The 12,434-nt window shown below is 39.0% G+C and overlaps 1 protein-coding gene across 1 annotated transcript in view; it reads left to right on the top strand.

The window, feature by feature from the left end:
- Nucleotides 1-12,434, top strand: part of LOC103001493 (ankyrin repeat domain-containing protein 45) — a 151,247-nt gene that overhangs the window by 71,768 nt on the left and 67,045 nt on the right. Inside the window, exons 11-15 of the mRNA XM_007165340.2 lie at nt 274-435; nt 4,935-5,034; nt 6,747-6,890; nt 9,398-9,566; nt 12,126-12,207. Coding sequence (XP_007165402.2) covers nt 274-435; nt 4,935-5,034; nt 6,747-6,890; nt 9,398-9,566; nt 12,126-12,207 — 657 coding nt within the window. The remainder of the gene's footprint in view (nt 1-273; nt 436-4,934; nt 5,035-6,746; nt 6,891-9,397; nt 9,567-12,125; nt 12,208-12,434) is intronic.

Below are 12,434 nucleotides of genomic sequence, written 5' to 3'. Positions count from 1 at the left end.
TAGCTTTTTCACATTTATGCTCCTTGCCTGACTCCTGAGGGCATTTGAGTCTGCTGTCCCCAGGTAAGCAAACCTCAAGCTGCAGACTGTAAGGGAAATATATCCCCAGAAAGCCTCTTTTGCCAGGCTTCCATGGGAAACTCCCATCTGCTGAAGAACAAGGTCCCCACTCAAAATCTCAAGAGCAAACCAAAGTGCATAGACCCAAATGCCATTAATGAAAGAAAAAATATTATAGCTCAACTTTTTTTTTTTCTTATTTTCTTTTTCTAGAGTTACATGTAATCATGGGCCTCAGCTTGGACATTTTGGGAAGCATAATATGTGGATATTGGTGTGCAAGGATCATTCAGTTTATATTGACTGACCTGTTCAGCAATACACTGACCAGTATCGTTCTTTGTATCTCAATGGTGTACTTGACTTTCTACATTGGTAAGGAAGAAACAGATATAAAAAATGCCATCCTTAAAGTGAACTTTATGCATTTAAAGTTTTTCTTCTTCTTGAATCCAGTTGCTTCTTCCCAACCGCTTTCCCCTTGATGTGGCTTCTCTGTGTGTCTTGTCATATTATCTTGCTGCCACCTCTAGCTCTTTCCTGGTCTCTCTTAACATCCCCTCAATTTCAACTCCATGTCCCTTCCCTTTGCATTCCTCCTCCATGTGGTAACTCTCTTACTCTTTTTTAACTCCACCCTTTGATCTTACGTTTATTCACTGGCAGTCCCCTGGAAGAGGAATCAGACCTGAGCTGATTTCTGCTCTGACCGTTAGCAACCCATCTCTAAAATGAGAAAGTGGGAGTGGGAGACATGCTCCTGAGGTCTTTTTCCAGCTCAACAGTACCCATTCAATGGGTACCAAACTGAGGGGACTGTAGAAATGGCAGCCCTTACCTGGGACTAGGAGGTAGGAAAGGAGACAGAGAAATCAGGTATGTCTACATCTGGAAGAGAAGCAGGAGAGTGGAATGATCGCAGGAGTCAGAGTGCCTAGCACTGGTAGACCTTTAACAATGATTTCCTAGTTTAGTCCGGTGAGATTGGGAGCTAAAGTTTTTACCCCACTGACTGGGGTAACCAGTCCCCCAAAACCGTAGTAACCATGGTAAAAATATGGCCCAATTCTGCTTCTGCTCTTACCTCACACAGTGGAGCAACTTCCATCCATGAAAGCCCTCAGGCATCAAGAGGTTAATTACTCCTCTTTTCACCTCCAGTGACCAAACAGAACTGCTTCCTCTACAGATAAATTGCTACCTATTGTTGCTCACTACCCCAAATCAGTAAAATACAGAAAACATTCACTGAAGAGTCATTTCTTTCAACTTTCTTCATTTTTTCCCTCCCTTATGTACCTATTAGGAATGCCTTAAGTGTCCGAAGAAAAAAAATTAATTTAATATTTCCTTTTTTTCCCCATTAGATCCTAAGTTCCTTGAGGTGGAGGCTCTTATTCATCTGTATATTTATTCTGTTTTCTGTGTCCCCCCAGCCAAGCCCAATGCTTGCCATATGCCCAACAGTAATTTAACACATGTTGGTTGAATAAACTGTTAGTCCTTAGAGAGCTCTGAAGTTAGGCAGAGCTAACTTGAAATCCAATCTTTATAATTTATTAGCTCGGTAACCTTGGAATATTACTTAACCTCTCTAAGCTTTAGTTAGTTTCCTCATCTCTAAAAGTGATATAACCTAATTTAGAGGGGCGTTACAGGCACTAGTAAGGTAACTTGTGTTGGGTGACTCCCTCATGCTGGTGTCCTGGAGGTAGCTCTTGCTGGCTCATGAGAGCTGATGGTCCACATCTCTTCCCAGCGCTCTATTCAAGTGACATAATGTTGGTAGCTTGAAATTGGCCATAGTGGGACCATGGAAATTGGCATTCACTACCAACCGGGGCTTTTTTTTTTTTTTTTTTTTACCCCCCAGATTGCCACTTTTAAACATTTACCAGCATACCACTGGGCTCAAGGTAGGGCAGCCAATAAATGTTGGTTCCTTTCCCCTTTCCTCCTAATTCATGGAGGTGCTCCCAGTCTGTGCTTGAGAGGTCTGGAATAGATTCTCCCTCGCAGCCCTCAGAAGGAATCACTACTGCAAAGCCTTGGTCTTGGAAATCTAGCCTCCAGACTATGAGACACTAAATTCCTGTTGTTTATGACACTTAGTTTGTGGCCCTCTGTTACAACAGCCCCAGGAAATGAATATCCCTCCCTCATCCATTACACTTTCCTCTTCTTCAGGAATTAAAAACAATTTCGGGCAGTTCTTTCCTCTTATACTTAATCAGATCCTGACAACAAAAGTCAGCAATAGACAGTTATAAGGAGAAGTTCCATTGCCAGAAAGATAAACATAGGTAAAATTTTCATTTACACATTCTCTAATGTTACATTTCTGTCATGTTATCTAATTTTATTTTTTTCCTTCATTAATGAACACACTGTTAACTGGCTTAAATCCAGGGAGTGTCTGATTGAGGTTAGAGAGTCACCTCTTTGAGCACATTTTTGTCTCTACTGTATTAAATTCACAATACTTGGGCTTTTAGAAATCACTTGTATCAACACATTCATTCTTTTTCATAAAATAAAATAGTCAAGATATTGCACAGACATTGCCGCACAGAAAAAAGACATATTGAAGCATTGTTGGTTGACAGGTAGTGCAGCTAGAAATATTAATATATCAGCCCATGGAAGAAAATGTGAATTTAGTATATAAAAGGCAGCGTATAATTCATGAAAGATGGTGGGTTATATAAAAGTCTAGCCCAGAGGTGCAGCAAGAGAGGTGGTGGGAGAGGTCTGTCCTAGCAGAAGGAATATTTTATCCAGTGACATTGGTCAGAATTTCTGGTGAATGGAGATAATAAAAAGTAGACAGCTTTTAGTCAGTTTTATTGTTTTAAAACTCTCTACAAACAATGCATTCCTTTCTTACCTGTGCCAGGGCTGATTGCTCTCACTCTTTTTTGTTATGTCATTGGTCTAGGCTATAAATGTCAAAGGGCTTCAGTCATCACCCTAATATTTTCTAGTTAGGAAATGTCCATTCCTGAATCCTGTTGTTTTTTGGAGACAAAATCCCTTTGATTCTCCTAGTAGGAGGACCTTCACTTTTTCTCAGCCAGAGAAGGAGAGAGTTTGATGGAGAGAGCCACTTTCCTATGGCATCAGTTTTCTGTGATGGTTTCTTTCCATTGAATCAGAAAAATTTTACAACTCTATTTTTAACTACTTGGGTTTATGCAGATGAAAATTACTTCCTTTATTACATGTTCTATGATTTTTTCCCCCTTCTTGAACATTTAAAACACCATTTAATGTAATAGCATTTGTAATTTTTAAAAGACTTTGTTTTTCTAATTATAAAAGTAATACATGTTCATGTAGAGTTTTGGAAAAATTCCGAAAAGTCAAAGAAGAAATCACCTATAAACCTATGTCATAAAGTTAACCACTGATACATTTTGTTAAATGTACTCAATCTTTAAAAAATACATATAAATGTACATACATGTATTAATGTATGCATTCACACCATATGTTCTTGTAACATTGGGATTATACTAAATAATATCAGTTTTAAAATAAAGTTATTTAGTGGTTTCCTCATAGCAAATGTTGTCTCTAAGTAGTGACTGTTACTAAAAAAGACTGTAAGCTTTAAAATCCCATACTACGAGTCATAGGGAATTGGAAATAAGACTTTGAGAAATAGTTTCCCTCTTATCACAGTTCCCAGTACCACTGGTTTTATTGTCATTTGTTATTTATATTAAATTCAGTTAAATAAGTAGGTTAAAAGAAATCTAAAGTGGATTTAAGTGATTAGATAAACTAAAAGAATAATAAAATCCTCTTCAAATGAATAAACAGTATAAATTTACTAAGCAGTAAGGTGAACATATAAAAATAATTAATAGCATAATAATAATGATGATCATTTATTCCTTGTTCTAAAAGTGTGCCAAGCACTTTTCATGTTATCTAATTTTATCCTCACAACAACTCTGTGAGGCATTATTCTTTTACACCCGTTTTACAGATGCAGGGACACTAATGGAGAAAGGGGAGGTCACATTCCCAGGGCAGCTAGCTCTGCCTCGCTCCAAAGGGCTTCCACTCCTACCTTGCACGTACTTTCCCTTCCGTCTGACATTTATAATGTGCTATTTGAAGGTTCTGCAGCTAGGACTGTTGGTATTTATGGTGTTCAGACATTCTTCATAGTTGGTTTACCTGCCTCAGACTACATTTACACATTTGTTTAGAGCCCAGAGAATTACAGTTTTAGGGGAGCCTGTATCATGCAAAAGAACCGTAGGCTTCAGGACCTGCAGTCACCAAGGAAGCACTGAGCTTGGACCACAACCCCTAGGACATGCAGCACAGTGTCCTTGAGGTGCTGGGCAGAGGTTGTTAAACTTACTTTTCATTAGCTCTATCCTCAAGGATGGTCTATGGCAGGGGTTGGCAAACTATAGCCTGTGGGCCAAATATGCCTATTTTTTGTATAGCCCATGAGCTAAGAATGGTTTTTACATTTTAAAATGGTTTCAAAAAAACCCAAAAGAAGACTATTTTGCAGCATGCAAAAATTATGTGCAATTCAAATTTCAGTGTCTGTTATTTATTGGGCACTCATTAGTTTCGTATTATCTACGGCTGCTTATGCACTAGAACAGCTGAGTTGAGTAGTTGCGACTGGGACCATATGGTCCACAAAGACTAAATATTTACCATATGATCCTTAACAGAAAAAGTTTGTCAACCCCTGATCCTAAGGATTAGGCCAATCCCTTTAAGCAACTTTCCAAGAAATACTGCTACCCTTTTAAGTTTCCCAACAATTCTTCACTCAAGATAAAGTAGCTCAGTGTACAGATTTGAATGCAACTAATTTTATTCATTTTTTTTCTCCCCAGTGGAATTTTTGGGAATGTCAGGTATGGTTGCTTTAGTCGCTGTAGGACTAAATTTGGATTCCTTAAGCTTTAAACCGAGGATCGAGTTAATAATTACTAAGTAAGTCTATTGTGTACTTGATATAGATCTCATAGAAATTTAGTGCTTAAGTGGTCCTGCCTTAATGAACACTAATAAAATTTTTTTATAACTTTTTTCTATGTTTTAATTTTTAATTTTACTGCCAGTTATATTTGAAAAGAACTTAAGCTACCAACAATTATTGACATTAATTGGTATTCCTATTATGAATAATGTATCAGTGGCTCAGAGATCATAGTACTTTCTATACATAACTCTTTGATAAAAAATTTACTTTGAATTGTGGGAAGTTTAAAAAATACTTTATTCCTTTGTTTCCTTCATAACGTACCTGAATGACAGTATCCAAGTATGGGAAGAGCTGGAAAAGAAAGGTAGCAGAAAGATGCAACACCAGCACACTCTTGTCTAGCCTTTACATCTGGTGTCATATGGACATCTGTGGACAGAGGGAAAGCCATTTGTCTTTTCAGACAAATGAGTTAGCCGTTCTATGAGCGACTACGCTAAATTATAGAATTGTTTCAGAATTATCTCACACCAAATCATAGTCTAGTGTAGAAATTCTCATATTGGATGAAAGCAAATGTTGAAATGAGAAAAATAAGCATTATCCTGAGTTTTCCCATGAAGATTCATTGCTTTAATATAAAGGACTATTCTTTGTTCTGAAATTATGTTCTTCCTACTTTTTTGGTGTTTAATATGTAATTTCTCTCATGAAATTCCACTCATAGAAGATGGTACTTTTTTTTTTTTATAACTCTACTTGGCAAAATTTTTAAAAAAATGGCACCTGTAACTTATTCTAGTTTTGTGTATATGTGAATGATACTTTACCGGTTTTTAAAAGCCAGAAGCTTAGGAATAACTAGTTCTTGGAACACATACTTTTTGTCTGTATTTGGACAGTTTTCTGAGCTCAGTCATGCTGTCTGTCAGCATCATTATAAATTACTCATTCTATTCATTCAATTGTTTATTCTTTTAGCTATTCAACCAGTCCTTTCTTAATATCTCCTGTGGCCTGGACATTGTATCCTAGGTTTGGGGATATGAAAATAAGTCCCTTCTCAGAAGACACTCATGTTAAGTGGTGGACATGTTTATGTAAGAAACTAATAATAAGTGTAAATAATTATATGTTTACTGGGATCTTACTATATGTAAGGCATTTTTTAAGGTCCTGTGGAGACATTTTAAAAAGTATTCTACTCAGTCAGTTATTCCATCATTTCTGACTTTTTATAAAGCTAAGCTTTGGGGTTTGAGGTCCCACTCATACCCTTTTCTTCTAGGAGTTCTGAATCAATTGAATCAAGAGACAGGAATCGGATAGAGAATTGGACTATCTGCTTGATTGGAGTAATGCTGTATCAGAGAACGTGGTTTATATCTGTAGCTAAAATGAGGCTTCCTAATGCTTCCTTCCCAGTGTAGATCTTGAGACCTACCTATAGGGAGACTGGTTTGTGGGACAGACACAGTCACCCAGTCCTCTGAAAGGGAAGGTCTGAATAGAGGGGACTAAGAAGAGGCAGGACTTGAGATCTGCTCATGGAAGTCAGACCTGGCCCAGACCCAGATGTGTTACCACATGGAATCAGAACAGCTCCATGCCCTAAGCACTGTGCTCTGGTCTTGCAGTAGGAATCTCTGGGGGTGAGGCTAGACGTGTAGATTTAAAAAACACATCCCTTAAAATGTGATTTCCTTTCCATTTATCCTAGGTTTCTAATAATGTTTTCATGTGTATACCAACATTTAATATACACTTTCTTTGGCATTGTCATTGGATGTGGAGAAATCAAGTATTTTCAGTTTCACACTTTAGTTTTCATGTTCATCTTATTTGCAACAGTGAATTTTGTAAGGTAAGAATTATAATTTAAAGTTTGCTTACTAGACTTAGGTTCTCAAGCCCAGAATTAGAATTGAGAAGAAGTGGGTTATAGCAAGAAGAGCTGTGGACATGCAGTCAGGAAACCTGTATTGTTGTCAAGGTCCTGACAATAGCTTGCTGCACAACTGAGGGAAAGTCTGTTTACTCTTCAAGCTTTCATTGTAAAATGAGAAGGCGCAGAACAACAGCATCAGCATAACCCATGAGCTTGACAGAAATGCAAATTCACGGGCCCATCCCATTTTACTGAATTGAATCTCTGAAGTTGAGATCCAGGAAACTGTTTCAACATGCTTGTTAAAGTCTGAGCACCACTGGACCAGATTAATAGCTCCTAACATTTTGTTGACTTTCATCATCATTTATTATCATCATAACTATGATAAAGCCATTTGTTAAACATTAACCATGTACACTATGCCATTAGTATTAATGCAACCCTATGCGGTAGGTGTTACTGCATCATTTCACAGAGGAAGCCCCAGAGAGGTTAAAAACTTGCCCGGAGTCAACCAGATTGTGAGGACAGAGTTGGGATTTAAACTTGACTCCCAAGAGCGTGCTATTTCTAGAATGACATTGCCCACACTTGGCAGCTGTGTCTTCCATAAGAATTCGTAACAGTGTCTCTGAAAGTATTGTCATTTCCACTCAGGTTAGGCCTGGCTGAGTGAGCTTACTTTATAAGATGTTCTCATGAAACATTGCTTTTGCTGACTCTGAAGGCAACTGCAGGCAACTCGGATAGGCACTGTCACACAGAAGGGTGGGTGTACAATTTATGTTTCTTTCCACCATGGGAGCACAAGTGCAAGGTGAGGTTGGTCTCAGTGTACGCAGAAAGATACATGGCTTTTTGCACGCATCCATTATCTCATTTCATCTGCATAATGACACTGGGAGATAAGAATTATTATCTCCATTTTATAGATTAAAAAAACTGTCCAGGGGACTTCGCTGGTGGTCCAGTGGGTAAGACTCCGCACTCCCAATGCAGGAGGCCGGGGTTTCATCCCTGGTCAGTGAACTAGATCCCGCATGCATGCATGCTGCAACTGAGTTCACATGCCGCAACTAAGACCCTGCGCAACCAAAAAAAAAAAAAAAAAACTGTCCAAGAAAGGCAAGGTGCCTCGCCCAAGGTCAAATGGCTAGTGAGTGCCAGAGATCTTGTGTGAACTTATGGTTCCACCTCACTAGAGGAGAGACTTTAGTGGAGGGAGTCATCCTAAGGGGCCCTGAAAGTATGGGTAGACTTTCTGCAAGAGACTTGCTGAGAAAAATGTTTCAGAGACGATGAGCCAAACAAAGGCCTGGACGTCATAATCATTGCTAACGTGTGTTAAGTGCTGACCACATTCTAAACATCATGCTAAGCTCTGTGAATGTTGCCTCATTTTATTGAATCTTCATAAGAGTCCTTTGAGGCAAGTTCAATGACTATTATTTCTCCATTTTGCAGATGAAGAAATTGAAGCTTGGAGAGGTTAAATAACTTGCCTAAGGTTACATAGTAAAAGACATCTAAATTTGAACGCAGGTAGACTGACTCCAGAGCCTTTGCTATACTGCCTCCCTGTTTTTGATATCAGGAAATGACATAAATTGTTCTATTTTGGCTGGAGTCAGTGGTATTTTAGAGAAAGATCATTTAGTAAGGCTGAAAAGGTTGATAAGAATTACTTTGCAAAAGGCTTTAAATGCAAGGCGGAGGAGTTTGCCCAAATTAATTATATATATTATAGATGGCAAATTGTAGATTTTCTGTTTCTCAATGACAGGAATTCCCTAAATTGTCATACGAAATTCCCGGTTAAGCGACTGATACACAGTATCTTTTTTGAGGCTGAGAACATGTCAATTATATTTCTGCTGAAATTTCACTTGAAGGACAGTACTGATATTTTTTTGGTGCAAGTCTGCTATAGATAGAATCTAGATTTTGGCATAGGGTCCTATAACAAAATTATCTGTAGAGAAAGGAGGCACAAATTGAAATTATTTACATGGCGTTTAGCGTATGGTTCTTGTGGAAGCTCAAGAAAAATTTGGTTGAGCTAAAGTTATTAAAGTGTCTACAATAATTTTACTTTTTCGTCATGATCTACAAGGTCCTTGTGGTCTAATTTCTGCATATAGTCGTGGCCTTCCAGGGAGCTTGTTAATGTTATTTGAAGAAGTTTCCCTGCAGGAATTTACTACCAAGATCCTAAACACTACACCCTAGTGTTAAGGATAATTTCTTATATTTGTATAGAATTTCTAGCATTATTTTTCAAGATTTGAGTATTATATGCAAAATTTAGATCGTAGGTTTGGTTAGTCTCAGAAAGTTTGAACAACGTATCAATAAACTAGATCGTCTTCTCTTTTCTGAAAAAATTTTACATGAAATTTAGTATTTACTAGCTAGTATCATCCATAAATAACATTAATACATAAGATGCGATATAAAAATAAATGTTTTTCTCTCCACAGGTTACTTACTGTTGTATTAGTGAGCCCTATTCTGAGGCATTCAAATTATGAGTATAATTGGAGATGGGGAATTGTTATAGCATGGTCTGGAATTAAAGGAGTTTTTAGCTTACTCTTGGCTCCTGATATTCATAATCTGGCTGAACAAAAAGTAGAGTCACCACAGCTGGTAAGAAAAATCATATCCCATGATTATTCATATTTACTCATTTTAGTTTTGTGGCACTTGTCATAGTAACCAATAATAAAGCTAACCATTTAAAAAATTAGGTTTGAAGAATGCAGTCTTCTAAGTAGGAAGGAACTTTTGGGGGAAAGTTTATTTATGTTGACAGTGTGAAAGGGACCAAAAATCAAATAACAGTTCCAGATGTGGGAGTTGGGTGCACTTGGGATTGAACCCTGGCTGCACCATTCACAGGCTGAGTGGCCTTGGGTAAGTTCCCCAGACTTGTGGCACTTCAGTTTCCAGTGGAGGATCGAAATGATGCTTAGCAAAGTACCTGACACTTAGTAAATGTTCAACATATGTTGTTGAATGTATAAATGCTGTTTTTCAAGAGCTGTCAGAAGGTATGAAAAAAATAATTCCTCATCTAGAGCATTCCAATTCCTATAGCTATTAGAGCAAAAACTGAAATGCTCATTAAATATGCTAAGGAAAGAAAGATTTTATAAATTTTTGAATTCAGGATCTAGTCATATTTATGTCTTTTAGGGCTAAATAAAAAATTAATTTCTTGAAAAATTTTGGCTGAAGGCTATATTATACATAGTGAAAGACAAATCTCGGTTTCCTTTCTACTCTCTCTCAAAGCCTTTTCCCCATGGGCCAGCCAGTGGATTTCTGGGCAGTCTGGTGGTGGCAGCGTTGGTGAGACTCCAGGGAAGGTCCAGAGAGCCCAGAGCATCTGTGGACAGCATGAGGGTACCTCGTCATTCGTGACAGTACTCTGTGAGCTAGCTGGAGAAGTTGTGAGAAGTTTCTAGAAATCCCCAGGACACCCCCACCACTTCCCAGTCAGATGAACCCCAAACCTGCTCCTGGGAGGGAGAACACTTGAATAATGTAAATTAAGAACATTACCCACCTCCCAAGGAACTTTAATCTGGAGGTAGATGTACAGAGTTTCTTGATAGTATCCAACTTCAAGTTCAGAATTTTCTCTTCTTTGCTATTTTACTCCTGTCCTAGAAGACCCTAGGAGCCCAGTATTTTTCAAATATCTTTGTTGGGGGGAGCAACTATCACCCTCTCTATCTTGTATGTAGGGAAACCAAAATAAAGAGAATAGCATGTTAGTGAAAGAACTCAGGCACCCTAACTCCCCAAAGAGAAAGAGTTTATTTTTAATGTTGCTTTTTAAAAAGTGGAGTATCATAGTCCTCACCATCTTTCCTGAGGATTTACGCTTCATATCTGTGGGCATGGTCTGGGAATTAATTTGGAGTTCAAACACACCTGTGGTTTTGCAGGGACTTTGGGTCCTTCCATGTTCCAGAGGAAAAGAATAATGAGCTCCTTCAGTTTTCTTTTGTGCAAGGAATTGGCCTAAAACCAAGTCAAAGAAACGTTAACTAATATTTGAGTATCATTTTTCAGTGTTTCCCAAATCTGTTTGATGTTAAGAATCCCTTTGATGCCACCCCAGACCTACAGAATCAGAATCTGCAGGGAATAAGCCTGGGAGTCAGTATCTTTAAGAAGCATTTCAGGTGCTTATTGTGATCAGTCATTTGGGAAACACTCTCTGAAGACATACTGCTATTAACTCCATTTTTCAGTAAAGGACATTGAGACTCAGAGTGGTAAACTGGCCTCAAATTACATGGCTAGTAAATGGCAGAGCCAAGACCTACAAATGTGGTTCTGCTTCTGCTTCTGCTTCTGCACGGTGCCTCTCCTGACCCCAGCGCAGTTCCTGTCTGCTTCTTCAGAGCTTCTCGTATGGCTGTAGTAAATGCTTGTGGCAGGTGTACTTCCCTGTCACCACTGCCTGCCATTGCCGGGGTTGCTCCCCAGCCCCGCAGGTTCCACAGCAACGTCTGAGAATCAACCACCGTGCTGGCTTTGCAGGCTTTGCAGGCTTTGCAGGCTTTGCACGGCCAGTGTTGACGGCAGCGACCATGGAGAGCTCCTCTCTCAGTGTCCTTATCCCTCCCAGAAACTACAAAAGCTATTTTTTTTTTTTTTATGAGGATCTTGAATCAGATGCGTATGTTTGATTGATTGATTGATTGATTGATTTTGGCTGTGTTGGGTCTTCGTTTCTGTGCGAGGGCTTTCTCCAGTTGTGGCAAGCGGGGGCCACTCCTCATCGCGATGCGCGGGCCTCTCACCGTCGCGGCCCCTCTCGCTGCGGAGCACAGGCTCCAGACGCGCAGGCTCAGTAGTTGTGGCTCACGGGCCCAGCCGCTCCGCGGCATGTGGGATCTTCCCAGGCCAGGGCTCGAACCCGTGTCCCCTGCATTAGCAGGCAGACTCCCAACCACTGCGCCACCAGGGAAGCCCCAAAAGCTATTTTTTTTCTCACTCTGATTGAAAACTGATTTCTACCCCAGCGGATTATATTCAAGCAGTGTCCACAAAATAACCCTTTTGCCTCTTCTTATCAGAGGCAGGATTTTAAAATGTGGATTAAGGTAGAATTTTGTTGGTGGTTAATTGAACAATGATTCCCCTTGGAGAACTTATTAATGTTTTGACTCTGTGTGTTTTGTTTTTCAGTTTATATTGTATGTACAAGTAATATCATTAATGACTATGGGAATAAATTCATACATGATGACTTATTCAGCCAGGACATTAGGTAAAGTCTAATTAATTGGGGAGAGTAATGCAAAGGAATTATTGTTGGGGGGTGGTGGAGACATTTCTTATCGGGCTCAAGGGATTGATTATGAAATCACTCATTTTCATTCACTCCCTATTTATAGATGATGTATGAATTGGGATATTGATTCAGCCAGTTTAACAGAAACCACATTAACAGTGGCTTAAACAAGACAGAAGTTTGTTTGTTTGTTTGTTTGTTTG

The sequence above is a fragment of the Balaenoptera acutorostrata genome, chromosome 1 (assembly GCF_949987535.1).
Source record: "Balaenoptera acutorostrata chromosome 1, mBalAcu1.1, whole genome shotgun sequence".
Lineage (NCBI taxonomy): Eukaryota > Metazoa > Chordata > Mammalia > Artiodactyla > Balaenopteridae > Balaenoptera > Balaenoptera acutorostrata.
Note: the sequence above shows the minus strand (reverse complement) of the source record. Positions and strands in the feature narration are given on the sequence as shown.